This window comes from Erithacus rubecula, assembly GCF_903797595.1.
Source record: "Erithacus rubecula genome assembly, contig: scaffold_141_arrow_ctg1, whole genome shotgun sequence".
NCBI classification, from domain to species: domain Eukaryota; kingdom Metazoa; phylum Chordata; class Aves; order Passeriformes; family Muscicapidae; genus Erithacus; species Erithacus rubecula.
In genome coordinates, this window is record NW_027635538.1 from 690,975 (window position 1) to 706,603 (window position 15,629).

The 15,629-nt window shown below is 47.0% G+C and overlaps 1 protein-coding gene across 2 annotated transcripts in view; it reads left to right on the top strand.

Moving 5' to 3' along the window:
* SFXN5 (sideroflexin 5) overlaps nucleotides 1–15,629 on the top strand; it is a 69,230-nt gene that overhangs the window by 42,390 nt on the left and 11,211 nt on the right. The window contains exons 10-12 of one of the 2 annotated variants that reach the window (XM_079333109.1): nucleotides 4,640–4,730; nucleotides 9,497–9,612; nucleotides 11,494–11,618. In XM_079333109.1, coding sequence (XP_079189235.1) covers nucleotides 4,640–4,730; nucleotides 9,497–9,612; nucleotides 11,494–11,583 — 297 coding nt within the window. In that variant the 3' untranslated portion in view covers nucleotides 11,584–11,618. Of the gene's footprint in view, nucleotides 1–4,639; nucleotides 4,731–9,496; nucleotides 9,613–11,493; nucleotides 11,619–15,629 lie in introns of those variants that run through there. The other variant, XM_079333110.1, reaches the window with a different exon arrangement.

The following is a 15,629-nucleotide window of genomic DNA, read 5'->3' on the forward strand; positions in this document are numbered from 1 at the left end:
CATCCAGGAGAGAACTGGGAGAAGGCAGGGAGGGGATGGAGCTCCCTGGGAGCAGGAGGAAAATGCTAGTGGATCCAAAGTGCTGTGTCCTGGTTTGCAGGACAGGTGTCTGCCAAGAAAGGCAGGAACTTCTCTTTGAAATGGAGAATGCAAACCCCCTCCCTCCAAATTATTATAATTTTGAAATGAAGGGGCTCTCAGGCAAAGAGATGGGAATTAGGAATAACAGTTCTTCACTAGGAAAATTAAAATAGCAATGCAGTATTACACAGAACAATCCCAACCCTGCCAGAGTCAGAATCCAAGCTGGCACAGTCAGTCAGTCAGGGTGGTGGCACAGTCCCATTCCATGGTGCTGCATCCTCCTGCAGTGGCAAATGTGGCTCAGCTGGAGCAGTGCTCCTGGAGAAGGTGCAGTTTCCTCTGAAGCTCCAGGGATGATGTGCAAGGGTCTGGCTTTCCTCTGGGATCCAGTGGAAAGGCTGCTCTGGTGTTCCAAATGTCAGTTTTTCTCTGGGTAGGAAAGGCTTGGCTCCTGCCCTGGCTGGAGCATCTCCCAGTGGGATGATGGAATTTTATCAGCCATGCCCTGGGACTCAGTGGCCATGAACAGGAGATATCTGCTGGAGGGAGGATGGGCTGTGGAAGATAAAGATGATTGCCCAGCTGGTTTTTAACAATGGCCCATGAGCAGAGAATGTGTGCCAGGAGATCAGGGGCACTGCCACACCCAGATGGGACAGAATTCACATTGCTGGACACACCAACCCAACATGCTGGTGATCACCTTCTGTTTGAAATGGAGTTTCAAATGAAGCAGTGCCTGGCTCTAAAGTTTGCATATCTCTGTTCCCAAGCTCCTATTCCTGCACATCCCTTTCTCTGTTCCTTCTGGGTTCCAGAAGGGAGGGCTTGGATGTGTCAGGCTGGAGCCTCAGCCTGGCAGTTCCTCCACAGAGCCCAGAAATCCCTGGAGCTGCAGCAGCCATTCCCAAAGGCACAGCCCTGAGCGGTGGGGGCAGTAGGAGACAAGGACATGGGGTTCTCTGGGAATGCTCCCAGTGTCCAGCATCATCATCATCATCATCATCACCACCATCATCATCCTCCTGTCCCTCTGGACAGGGTCCAGGTTCATGGAGATCTTGCTATGAGACAAGACCCTCATGTCTTGGGCACAGCCCCTCACTCTCCTTTCCCCACATTTCCCAAACCAAGTCTGTCTTGTCCTCAGCATGATTCCCACTTTTCTCCACTCCTGGTCCAGACTACACTGTGTGTTCCCTGGAAGCATCCAGCTGTGGGGCTGCTCTGGCCATCCCTCCTGGAATTCTCTTGTCAGTGATGTTTCCTCCTTCCCTCACTCCTGGTGCTCTCCAACTTCCTTCCCTACTCGGATTCTCGTTGCTTTCCCTTCCCTTCCACTCCCTCATTCTGTTCTCCTTGCCTTGGGAAGGCTCCAGTTGGGACAGAGCCCAGTTTTCCATCTCTCTGCCTCCATCTTCACCTCCCAGCCCTAATGAATGAGTTTTTTCCTTCCTTCTCCTAATGCTCTTTTCTCCAGCTTGGCTGGATGGGATTCACCAGATCCAATTAGTTCTACTCCAATCTGGTGACTGGGGGATGAGGGATAACCTCCCCTGGAGCCAGTCCCTCTTTCCAAGTGGACTTTCCAGGTTCCTTGGAAGAGCCATCTCTAGCTGCAGAACTCAGGGATGCTAAACCCCTTAAATCAGTGGAGATTTCTCCAGAACAGTCCATGAAGTCTAGAGAGTGGCTCAGCAACGTTTGGGTGGTGCCATCTCCCAGCTAATGCTTGCTGGATTCCTGAGATTCCTTTAAAATTCCCTCTCAGTGTGAAGTGAAATAACTCCTTGGATGGATTTATTGCTCTAGGCCGGGTTTAAGAGGTGTGGGCTTGGTCATTGCCAGTGTCAGGCATTCAAAACCATCTCTCAGGCTTAAAAAATTTTCATAAAAAGGAGGAAAAAAGCAGGGATATATTTTTTTTAATTCCCATGATTTTGAAATCGGTGTCTTGGTAGACATGAGGTCAGAACTTTTTGAGACACGAAGGAGAAGAAAAGAGATCAGAAGTGTTGGTCCCTGACAGTGTCTGATGGTTCTGGCTTCCAAGTGTGATGATGTCACAAAAGTTGCTGAGGGAATGTTGTTGATGCTGAAACAAAACTGGGAGCTAAAGAAATGGCAGGAATTCAAATGGCACCTGAGGAGGAGGAGGAGGGAGGGAGGAAGGGCAGAGGCACAGGAGAGCCCTGGGGAGCTTTCTGTCCCAGTGATGGTTTGATCCCAGATTTGTGTTGTGGGATGTTAGGAGGTGTTGGTACCACATGTCCCTGTGTCCCCTCTGTGTCCCTGTGTCCACTCACGTGTCCCTGTGTCACTCCCGTGCCCCTGTGTTTAGTCATCTATCCCACTCCTGTGTCCCTGTGTCCATCCACGTGTCCCCATGTCACTCCCATGTCCCTGTGTCCATCCACGTGTCCCTGTGTGTCCCTCCCATGTCCCTGTGTCCATCCACATGTCCCTGTGTCACTCCCATGTCCCTGTGTCACTCATGTGTCCCTGTGTCCCTCCCGTGTCCCTGTGTCCATTCACATGTCCCTGTGTCCCTCCCATGTCCCTGTGTCCCTCCCGTGTCCCTGTGTCCCTCCCATGTCCCTCTGTCCATTCACGTGTCCCTGTGTCACTCCCATGTCCCTGTGTCCATTCACGTGTCCCTGTGTCCATTCACGTGTCCCTGTGTCCCTCCCATGTCCCTGTGTCCCTCCCGTGTCCCCGTGTCAGCTCCCCTGGCTCCCCCAGCCCATCCAGGAGGAATCCTCAGCAATTGGGCAAAGCTGGATTTGCTGGATTTGCTGGATTTGCTCCTGTCCCTCCCTGCAGTGTCCCTGGGCTGGCTGTGACACCCTGGCACAGTGTCCCTGCCACGGGTCTCTGTGAGGTCCCTTCCCTCCCAGCCCGTTCTGGCATTGTGTCCATCCCTGGAGCTGCAGAGGGACAGCAGGGAGCAGCTGCAGGCTGGGCCAGGGAAGGTTCAATTGAAGAATTCCTTCACCCAAAGGTGCAGAGCACAGCTGGCAGGGCAGGCTGGAGTCCCTGTCCCTGCAGGGATTTTAATCTGTGCCTGTGGCACTTGGGGACATGGGGCAGTGCTGGGGATGGTTGATCTCCATCTCAGAGGGCTTTTCCTGCCATTTCTGAGGATTTTTCCAGATTCTGTGCCTGTGCCAGTTTGGTGAGGTGAATCCCCCTGATTCTGTTCCATGTTTCCATCATCAGTGACTGGGTGATGGTCACAACAATAAACCTGAGCTTGGTTTTTAATGATGAATTCACCTCAACAGCATCCTTCAGCCAATCCCAAGTAATTAAACTCATTAACATCTTGGTGACCCTTTTGCTTTGGTGGCCTGAGGCTGAGCAGTTCCTGCCCTGCTTGCCCTGGAAGGAGCAACAGCAATTTCCAAACTGTGCAAACAAACCCTCATTGGTTTCCTATGCCCAGACCTTGTGTTGAGGATTTGGGATTTAATTTCATATTCCCAGCAGGGGTGTTGCAAGTGGGGACTGAGTTAATCACATTAAATCTGAAGTAAAATGTTTTTACTGCCCTGCCCTCACCGTGCTGGCTCTCCCAGACTCAGCTTTGCTCTTGCAAAAGCTGCTGATTTTCCACCTCAATGTCAAATCCTCCCTCAGACCTCTGAGCAGGGGCTGCAAACCCAACAAAATCTGTCATGGACACAGATTAACCATGTCCAGACTAAATACCCAAATCCATGGGGCAGACCAGCAAAGCCAGGCTTAAAACTGGCTTCTCTTAAAGCCACACATTTTAAACTGTGTCACAGTTTCTGGAGGTGTTCAGACTTTGAAAAGATTCATACCAATACCCACAAGATGAAAAAAAAAAAAAAAAAAAAAAAAAAAAAAAAAGCAGTCTTTTTTGAAGGGGTTGAAGTTCAAGAGTTTGGGGTCTGGGTGAAAACCTTGGGAAAGGCTCTGGAAAACTTTTCTGGGGCTGGAGAATCAGCCCTGTGCTCAGGCAGGGCTTAGCCAGCAGTTGTGCTTCTCCTGGGGCTGGGATGGACTGGGGTTCAGTCTTTCATTCAAACCCAAGAGTTGGGTTCAACCCTTTTAGTAAACCCACAGGTTGGGCTCAATCCTTAATTTAAACCAAATGGTTGGGTTCAAATCTTCATATAAACCCAAGAACTGGGTTCAGCCCTTCATTTAAACCCAAAAGTTGAGTTCAACTCTTCATTTAAACCCAAGAGTTGGGTTCAATACTTCATTTAAACCCAAGCTGGGCTCAACTCTTCATTTAAACCCAAGTTAGATTCAACCATTCATTTAAACCCAAGAACTGGGTTCAGCCCTTCATTTAAACCCAAGAACTGGGTTCAGCCCTTCATTTAAACCCAAGGTTGGGTTCGACCCTTGTTTTAAGCTCAACAATTGGATTTAACCCTGTGTTGACTAAAGAGTTGAGCCCAGCCCAGCCAAGCCCTGCACTGGGGGAGGTTTAGCTCTCAAACCCCTCTCCAGGGGACAGACCCCAGACTGTGCCCTCTGCCCTGCTCTGCTCATGAACTCTGTTTTTCTCCTGTCCAAGGTGGGCCTTAACGTGCTGATCCAGAGAGCAAACAAGTTCACCCCGGCCACCCGGCTCCTGATCCAGAGGTTTGTGCCATTCCCTGCTGTTGGTAAGGAAAAATTCCTTTTTCTTTGTCTTTCCAATGGTGGCTGCAAACCTGCAGGTGGCCAGCAGCCCCTGGGATGGACACAGCTCCTCCCTTCCTGCTCGTGTCCTCTCAGGGGTGCTGCCTGAGCTGGGGCAGGGCTGGGACTCTGAAAAGCAGAATTTTGGCAGGAAAAATGCTGCAAAAAAGGCTGGTGAAGGATTTTCAGCTGCACTGTCCACTCTGTAGCAGCTGATCAGCCCTGACTGATCCTCAACCATTCCAGTCTGGGAGCGTTTCACCTGCAAAATCTGGGTTGAGCTGGGTCAAATCCTCAAATGGGCAGCAGCACTGTGGTTAGTTTGCAATAAGATGCATTGATTAGTTTGCAATAAAATGCATTCATTACATTCCAATAAGATGCATTGGTTAGTTTGCAATATAATGCATTGGTTATTTTGCAATAAGATGCATTGGTAAGTTTACAATCCAATGCATTTATTATTTTGCAATAAGATGCATTGGTTATTTTTCAATAAAATGCATTGGTTAGTTTGCAAAAAAATGCATTTATTGCATTGCAATAAAATGCATTTATTACATTGCAATAAAATACATTGATTACAATGTAATAAGATGCATTGATCACATTGCAATAAAATGCATTGATCACATTGCAATAAAATGCATTAATTACATTGCAATAAAATACATTGATTACATTGCAATAAATCACATTGATTACATTGCAATAAAATATATTGATTACATTGCAATAAAATGCATTGATTACATTGCAATAAAATACATTGATGACATTGCAATAAATCCCATCGATTACATTGCAATAAAATACATTGATTACATTGCAATAAAACACATTGATTACATTGCAATAAATCACATTGATTACATTACAATAAAATGCATTGATTGCATTGCAATAAAACACATTGATTGCATTGCAATAAAACACATTGATTACATTGCAATAAAATACATTGATCACATTGCAATGAAATACATTAATTACATTACAATAAATCACATTGATTACATTACAATAAATCCCATTGATTACATTGCAATAAATCACATTGATGACATTGCAATAAATCACATCGATTACATTACAATAAATCCCATTGATGACATTACAATAAATCCCATTGATTACATTGCAATAAATCACATTGATTACATTACAATAAATCCCATTGATGACATTACAATAAATCCCATTGATTACATTACAATAAATCACATTGCTTATTTTGCAATAAATCACATTGCTTACTTTGCACTCAGATGCCAATAAATGTTCTGCCCTGACTGCCACCCTCCAGCACAGGCTGAGCTGCTTCAGCCCTGAAGAAATCACCCCTGCCTTTGGGGTGATTTTTGGTGTAAGCTGATTTATTCACAAAAATCCCCCAGGCGTGGAGGAAATCACTAAAAAATGGGCTTTGCTCCCTGATCCAGGTTCCTTTTTCAGCCCCTTGATGCCAAATTTTCCTTTTTTCCTTGGCTGTCAATTCCCACATCAGAGTTTTCCTGAGCCCCTTCACCTCTGCTGCTCTCACTTTTTCTGGCTTTTTTGCTCCCTTTTAACAGGGAATTTCTTGTTGTGTCTCTCCAGCCCTTAATTCCTGAGTTGCTGGATATTTTTTTTTCTCCCTTTTTTCTGCCAGAAAAGCAGAAAATAAAAAGTTCTGCCTGCAGAGAGGGGCACAGGGATTGTGTTGTAAGGGTTGTACCCAAGGCTTTGCTGTTGTTTTCCTGGGATTTTTCTGGGATTTGTTTTAGAGGGATTCTGCTTTTCTTGGGTTTTATTACCCAGGAGAGCACCAGGGATTTGTCCAAAAAAATCCCAAAATTGCCCCTCAAAAAATTCCAAAATTGTCCCAAAAAATCACAAAATTATCCAAAATATCCCAAAATAGTCCAAAACAAATTCCCAAAAAAACCCCCATATTGTTCAAACAAATCCCAAATTATATTTTAAAAAATCCCAAAATTATCCAAAACCCCTCAAAATTGTCAAAAAATATCCCAAAATTGTCCCCCCAAAAAATCCCAAAATTGTAAAAAAAAAAAAATCCCCAAATTGTCAAAAAAAATCCCAAAATTGTCTCCAAAAAAATCCCAAAATTGTGCAAGAAAATATCTCAAAAATGTTCAAAAAATCCCAAAATTGTCCCAAAAAAATCACCAAATTGTCCAAAAAATTCTCAAAATTGTCCCCAAAAATCCCAAAATTGTCCCAAAAAAAATCCCAAAATTGTCCAAAAAAAATCCCAAAAATGCTCAAAAAATCCCAAAATTGTCCCAAAAAATCCCAAAATTGTCCAAAAAAATCCCAAAATTGTCCAAAAAAATCTCAAATTGTCCAAAAAATCTCAAAGTTGTCCCCAAAGAAATCCCATAATTGTCCAAAAAAATGCCAAAATTGTCCCAGAAAAATCACCAAAATTGTCAAAAAAATCCCAAAATTGTCCCAGAAAAATCACCAAAATTGTCCAAAAAATCCCAAAATTTAAAAAAAAAATCCCAAAAATGTCAAAGAAAAAATGGTGTGAGCAGCTGTCCCCAAGTCCATCTCATCCTGGAGATATTCATGGCTAAAAAAAAAACAACCCCAAACTCAGAAAGCCCCAAAAATCCCACCCCAACCTGACCTGAGGGAAATGAAAGCTGACAGGAGGATCCTCACTGGAGAGCAGGGACAGGGAGGAAGGATTTCTTCTCCTTGGGAATTTTTGGTCAAAATCGTTGTGTTGAGATGATGCCCAAGGACATTTAGAGTGTGGAAAACAACCTGGAATAGAAAAAAAAAATCCTACAAAGAGCCAGGAGTGGGGTGGTGGCTTGGTTTGGAACCCAAATCCAGTTCCTGCTGTGCTCAGAGTGCTCCCACAGCCTCATTTGCACAATTCCCTCCCAAACCCTGCAGATATATTTATCTGATTATTAGTCTGCACATTTATTCATTTATTTCAGAGGCTGAAATCCGAGTTCAGCCGTAATTAGCGGAGTTCTCTGCTCTCCCAGGAGGCAGAAGGGGAGCAGCTCTTGGCTCAGGGAATCCAGAATCCTTGGAAAAACCATCTTGGGAGCATCAGGCAGGTCTGGACATCCCATCCTGAGCTCTGTGCCCGAGCAGCTCTGCTCAGTGTTTGATCTGCTCCCTGGTGATTGACAGCGAGGAGGATGGGGCAGAGTGTTAAAAATGAAAAAAAAAAACCACCAAAAAAACAACCAAACAGGGGCTAAACTTCCCTGAAATGAAAGGAAATAATAAATGTTCTTTATTGAGGAGTGAAGGGTTGGGAACACAGATCTTTTGATAGATGGGAGGAGTGGTTGGAATATGCAAGGGAGAGACAGAGTGTGCGTGTGTGTGTGTTCCTCTCCCTCTGGAGTGGAAGGAGCATTTGTCACCACAAATCATCCCTGATTGCACAGAGCTGCCTTCAGAGAGGGCTCACCCACCCACCACCCTCAAAAAATTAGACATTTGTTATATGACATGAGTGGAGATTAATTAGCGGGTATTAACCCATCAGGCGGCGCAGAAACACATTTTTGGAAGGCACTGGTGCCTGCAGCAGCGCTGGGTTTGTCTCAGCTCTGGGTGGAAAGTTTGCAGGGAAGTGTTGGGGGAAAAGGGGGGAGGTGCTGGCAAATGCCACTTGATCAGCCCCAAAGTTTGGGGGGGATTTGCAGCTTTGCTTTGGGAGGTGCCTGAGCCACGGGGAGGGTGCTCAACCCAACTCCTGATCAGAATTTGGGGTCACCTCGACCCTCAAAAGCCACAAAAACTGGGAGGGGAGCAGGGGTCTCCAAGCTCCTGGTGCACTGAGCCATTTTCCCCAAAACTAAGGAAATCCTGGAATGGTTTGGGCTGGAAAGGACCTAAAGACCATCAAATTCCACCCACAGCCAAGGACACCTTGCACCTGCCTCTAGCCCTATTGCCCTTATTGCCCCAGAGAGAAAAAAATAAAAATTGGCTCTTGTTCTCCTTGAGAATCCCACCTTTTTTGGGGTCAGAACAATTCACCTCAGCAGAGTGAGGGGAGGAGATCTGGAGGGCAAACAGCAGCTGCCAGTGGGGGCTGAGCAGGGCTGCTCTGACAGTGCTTAGTTTGTGCCACTTCATTAGTGACTTGGGGGTTTTGGTATTTTTTTGGTTGGTTTTTGGGGTTTTTTTTGGGATTTTTTTTGTTTTTAGGGTTTTTTTTTTTTTTTATTATTTTTGTTTGTTTGGGGGTTTGTTTTGTTTTGTTTTGTTTGCTTTTTTCTTTCACTTCGAGTCAGGATTCAAGCACGAAAGAGACATATTTTTTATTTTCAGGTTTAGTTGGGTTTTTTTTAATTTTTTTTGTAGTACAAAGAGTTTTGCAGCACTTGTAGCTAACAGCTAAAAATGGAGGTGTATCAAGCTGGTTACAAGGTCTTTTAAAGCCAAGCAGCTCCATTAAAAGCTAATACTTGTGTTATTTACACTTTTAACCCAATAACCAAAACCCCTGTTACACAGCCCAACTAAAAACCGCTGCCAGAAATCAGGAAGAGGAGAGAGACAACATCCCAAAATCCTCATCTTATCCCATCATCTCAACCCCCAAATCCCTTCACCACACACCTCTACTCACGATTTTAACTCCCAAACTTGGGAGCTTCTCCAGTGCCCCAGGTCAGAAGCCGTGTTCTCCAGGGGCTCAGTGCCAGAAATCAGGGAAAGTTGGAGAGTGCAGCTGCTGATCCTGCTGCCCTTGTGTCCCCAGCCAGTGCCAACATCTGTAACGTGGTGCTGATGAGGCACACGGAGCTGGAGGAGGGCATCGATGTCCTGGACAGCAATGGCAACGTGGTTGGCTCTTCCAGAGTCGCTGCCAAGCATGTGAGTATGGGGAGCTGGGGGGGCTCAGCACATCCCCCAGCACTGCTCTGGGGATGGACGCGGGGCTTTGGGGGCTGGGAGAGGGGGAGAGCCCGGATTCGTGCAGGGGGATTTGGGGCTGGCCCTGGTTTGGAAGGCAGCAAGGGCTGATCCTGTGCCTGATGCTCCAGCAGGAATTCTCTGTGCAACGCCCAGCAAAGATCCCTCACGCCTTCTCCCGAAGGGCTGAGCAGCTTTTCCAGCCTCCCCTGCCCCGGGAGCTGCCCCAGGGCTGGCTGAGGGCGGCCAGATGTTGCTCCAGCTGTGCCCCCCCGCGCCACCCGCCCGGCTGTGCTGCCGAGCACCCTGAGCTGCTGCTCTTTCTCCAGGGCTCTGAGCTGAGCTGTGGGGCTGAGCACACGCCCGGGCACAGCACTTAATCACTAATCGCACCGTGCTTGGCATTTCCTCCCTGCCCTGCCCAAGGACTCCGGGGACAGCGAGCGATGCACAGCCCTGCAGGGACGGGAGACCAGAGCAGAGCCCGGGCTGGGCTGGGGGATGCACAGACACCTCCAGGGATGGCTTTCCTCACTTCATTCACTGGCTCCAGCACCCACCCTCCCCTCTCCATCCTGATGGGCGAAAGAGAAAATGAAATAAAGTGAAGGGGCTGTGAGAGTGGTGGAGGTGGAGCTTAAAGATAAAATCTGGGAGTTCTGGGAACTTCTGCTCAGCTGCCATCCAGTCCCTGGATAATTAATTCCTGGATAGGTTAATCCTGGTTTTTGTCATGTAAAAGGTGGCAGATCTCAGTGTGACACAGCTGTCCCTGTGGGAGGGGTTGTTGTGACATAAAGCCATGGAATGGTTTGGGTGGAAGGGATCTTAAATCCCTTCCATTCCCACATTTCCCTACAACACTGCCCCTACATTTCCCCTCCAACATTCCCCTACGTTTCTTCCATAACATTTCCCTCCAACATTTCCCTCCAATATTTCCCCACCAACATTTCCCCTACATTTCCTTCTAATGTTTCCCCTACAACATCTCCCCTAGATTTCCCCTCCAACATTTCTCTCCAACATTTTCCCTACAACATTTCCCCTCCAACATTTCCCTACAACATTTCCCTACAACGTTTCCCCTATAACATTTCCCCTATAACATTTCTCCACCAATATTTCCCCACAACATTTCCCTGTTTCCCCTCCAACATCTCCCCTAGATTTCCCCTCCAACATTTCCATCCAACATTTTTCCTACAACGTTTCCCCTCCAACATTTCCCTCCAACATGTTTCTACAACATTTTTGTACATTTCCCTACATTTCCTCTACATCTCCCCTCCAACATCTCCCCTGCAACATTTCCCCATATTTCCCCTGCAACATTTCCCCTAAACATTTCCCCTCCAACATTTCCCTACAACGTTTCCCCTACATCTCTCCTGGATTTCCCCTACAACATTTCCCTCCAACATTTCCCTACATTTCCCTTCCAACACTTTTCCAACATTTCCCTTCCAACATTTCCCCACAACATTCCCCTACATTTCCCCTCCAATATTTCCCCTCCAACATTTCCCTCCCAGCAGCTGTCCCACCCTGTCTGTGCAGGGATCTTTGGGATGTTTGGGCACTTTTGTTCACAGCAGGTGGAGCCAGGGGAGCTCTGTTTGTTTGTCTGTTTGTCTGTTTGTCTGTCTGTCTCTGTCTGTTTGTCTCTGTTTGTTTATTTACTCTGCTGCCTTTGTGGCCCCAAATGTTGAGATCAAACATCCCATGGCAGGGCTGGCAGAGCCTCTCTTTGCCATCAGAGCCCTGTTTGAGCCTGGCAGTGCATCCTGGGGCGTGTTTGGGATCTCTGGATGTGTTTGTTTGTTTGGTTTTGCCCTGCAGGCTCTGCTGGAAACAGCCCTGACCAGAGTGGTCCTGCCCATGCCTATACTGGTTCTACCTCCCATCATCATGTCCCTGCTGGAGAAGTGAGTCTGAGGGGAGGGGGGATTCCCCAGGGAAGGGGGGAAGGGTCTCAGTGGGGGTCAGGCACTGAGATTTCATGGAATCATGGAATGGTTTGGGTTGGAAAGGTCCTGCAAGGTCACCATGCCAGCACTGGCCATTCCCCAGGGCTCTGAGGTCCCTGCAGGGTGGGAACCCCAGCCCTGCCCTGGGCAGCCCCTTCCAGTGCCCAACAAACCTTCCCCTGGAGGAATTCTCCCCAAATCCAACCTAAACCCTCCCTGAAGCTGTTCCCTGCCTCCTGCCCCTGTTCCCTGGGTAAGATCCCAAATCCCTCCCCTCCTGTCCTCCTCCTTGCAGAGCCACAAGGTCCCTCCTCAAATTTCATCCACAAAATAGATATTTTTTAAAATTAAATTTCCATTCACCATCATTTCAGACCAATGTCAGGCTTGGTGAAGTTTCCTGTGGTTATTTTAACTCATCCCTGACACCCCAGCAGTTTGGATAACCCAGTGGGGGACAAACCCTCTGAATTCAGTTCAGAATGGAAAACTGTCCATGAATTTCATTCTCCACTCAGCAACCACTGGAGATTAATGATGTTCAGAGATTACCATGGAATTATTTGGGTAGGAAGAGACCTCAAAGTCCATCTAATCCCAGTGAGGAGCAGATTCCAACCCCCCTAATTTTGTGCAAAACATTTGAATTTTATTTCATTCTCCTTCTGGACAAAATCCCTGTAGCTTCTTCCCTGCTCCAAGTCCCTTTGTCACCCCCATGGGTCAGGATTTTCCAGCAGCATCTCTGGGAATGTTCCTGGCCATGGCCATGCTTTACTCTGGAGTAATTTACTCAGGGCTTACTCCAAGCTGTGTGTAGGAACTCAGGCTTTGCACTGAGGTGGTTTTGTGTGTTGCCACTGGTTTAACTGGTTCTCATTTAACCATCCCCCCCCAAAAAAAAATCAACACCCAGGACAAATGATTTTATTGCTTCAAAGGATATCCACAGATAAAATCCTTTATGTGTAAAAAATCTGGAGAAATCTGGAGGAAACTCCTCTCTAAATTAATAAATTATTGTCTCCAGCATGACCCACCTGGGCCATCCCTGAGCTGAAATAAACCAGTAAAAATGGATTGGCACCTGAGGAGAAAATAAAACTGATGGTGAAATTTGCTCCATCCTTTGCAGCAAAACAAAACCAATAAATCATTTCTTTGTCCTCAGGGGCATCACAAATCCTTGGGTTGATACTAGTTTTGCACCTGTGCTCAGTGCAGGCCTAAAACTGATTTTAGCTGTGAACTTACAGGAGGGTGCCCTCAAAAAAAAAAAAGGAAAAAAATTGACTTATTGAAAGCTTTAATTCACATTTGTGAGGGAAAATTTTCCTTCTGACTGCCACGAAACTCTGTGGGTATAAAAATATCCAGGCTCTGCTTTTGCCTGCCTGAATTCTCCCCAGAGCTTTGTGCCTGCTTCCTTTGCCATCAGATATCCTTGGGTTCCTGGGGCTGGCATGAGGAGCTGAAAACTCATTTTGGGGGAAAAAAAAACAACCTTTGGAGCAAGTGTAACTTTATAAAGTTATTAGGGTGTGAGTTCCAGGAGGGTGTTTGTGATGGGGCTGAGATCCAGGCAGGCATTTATTATTTATTGTTGATTGATAAAAATCCCTGTGGGGGCTGCAAATGGGAAAGGATGAACGTGTCACTCATTATTTGGAGGCTGGAGAGATCAGGAGTCCCTGGCTGCATCCTCCAGGGGATTTGCCTTTGGGATATGGGAAGGAGGGGACAATTCCTCCAATGGATTTTCTATTGGGATAGGAAAAGTAGAGGATGATCCTCCCAACTGATTTTCTTTTGGGATATGGCAAGTAGAGGATCATTATTCCAATGGATTTGCATTTGGGATTGTGAGAAGTGGGATATAATTCTTTCAAAGGATTTGCATTTGGGATGTGGGAAGGAGGGGATAATTCTTCCAGTGGATTTTCAATTGGGATATAGGAAATACAGGATGATTCCTCCAATGGATTTGGATTTGGGATTATGGGAAGGAGGGGATGATTCCTCCAATGGATTTGCATTTGGGATTGTGGGAAAAGAGGGGGTGATTCTTCCAAGTGGTTTGAATTTGGGATGTGGGGAAGGAAGGGAACATTCCTCCAAAGGATTTTCATTTGGGATATAGGAAGGAGGAGATGGATACCCCAATGGATTTGCATTTGGGATTGTGGGAAGGAGGGGGTGATTCTTCCAATGGTTTTTCAGTTGGGATATAGGAAGGAGGGGATGATTCCTTCAATGGATTTGAATTTGGGATATAGGAAATAGAGGATGATTCCTCCACTAGATTTGTATTTGGGATTGTGGAAAGGAGGGGATGATTCCTCTGAGTGGTTGGAATTTGGGGTGTGGGGAGGAGGAGATGATTCCTCCAAGTAATTTGGATTTGGAAATGTGGGGAAAGGAGGCAGCAATTCCTCCAATGGATTTGCATTTGGAATGGTGGAGAAAGAAGGGGATGATCCCCCAAGTGTTTGAATTTGGGGTGTGGAAGGAGGGAATGATACCCCCAGTGTTTGAGTTTGGGGTCTAGGGAAGGAGGGGATGATCCCCCAGTGTTTGAGTTTGGGATGTGGAAAGAGGGGATGATTCTCAGTGTTTGAATTTGGGGTCTAGAGAAGGAGGGCATGATCCCCCAAATGTTTGAATTTGGGGTCTAGGGAAGGAGGGCATGATCCCCCAGATGTTTGAATTTGGGGTGGGTAAGGAGGGGATGATCCCCCAAATGTTTGAATTTGGGGTCTAGGGAAGGAGGGGGATGATCCCCCAGTGTTTGAGTTTGGGGTCTAGGGAAGGAGGGGATGATCCCCCAGTGTTTGAATTTGGGGTCTAGGGAAGGAGGGGATGATCCCCCAGTGTTTGAGTTTGGGGTCTAGGGAAGGAGGGGATGATCCCCCAGTGTTTGAATTTGGGGTCTAGGGAAGGAGGGGATGATTCCCGTGTTTGAATTTGGGGTCTAGGGAAGGAGGGGATGATCCCCATGTTTGAATTTGGGCTGATCCCCGTGCCCATCACCCAGCCAGGTGCAGGTGGGTGCTGCTGCTGCTCAGCTGGGTGGAACCCCCCCCAGGAATCCCCCTCCTCACCTGCACCCCGCTGCTCCCCCGTTTATTTTAGGTGGCCGCTCCCGGCCTCTCCGCTCGCATCCAGGTCTTTCCTCTCTCCCAGCCATCCCTCCATCTGCATGTTTTAACTCCCCCAGCTGCCTCTCTCGTCTCTTGTGCCATTTTTTTCAGCTCTCTTGGCTCCTCTCATCCCTTTGCCTGCTGTGTATTTTAACTCCCGGGGCCGCCTTCCCTGCTCTCCGAGTGGTTCCGTGTTCCCTCCCACTGCCATTCTTCCTTCCCCATGTTTCATGCATTTCCTGCTGCTTGCAGGCTCTGCTGGAGCGCTGAGCATGGAGAAGCAATGTTTATTTTCAGCCTGCATATGCCACGCAGGGAACACGGTGTCAGTTATTTTGTGCAGATGTATTTCTCATGGGGTTTTATAAATGATATCCTGGCGACTCCGCTGGGGGAAATGTTGCCTTGGTTTGGTGGTGTGTGTGAGGGGTGGAAATGGGAATTCTTTGGTGTCTCTGTGTCACTTCCCACTGCGGGGAGTTGGGCTCTTTATCCCCATTTCCCTTTATTCCCTTTATTCAGACATGTCTGTGAATCCTTTGGTTCTGATGAAATTTGGGAAGTGGAGCTGTTTGCTCCACCATCCAAGGCTTCTCCGCTGTCCTGCAGCTGGTTTGGGTGGGACTGCAGCAAAAAGTGCAGCCTCAGTCAAAATTTTGGCTCTTGTGGTCTGGTCAAGAGTTGGAGGAGCTCAGTCCATCACCAGCATCTGCTGGGGACACTCTGGGGATCTCTGAGTGGAGAGTGGAGAACCTGAGCTCTTCTTAGATTCCTTTCCCTTTCCTTTTCCTTCTCTTCTCTTCTCTTCTCTTCTCTTCTCTTCTCTTCTCTTCTCTTCTCTTCTCTTCTCTTCTCTTCTCTTCTCTCT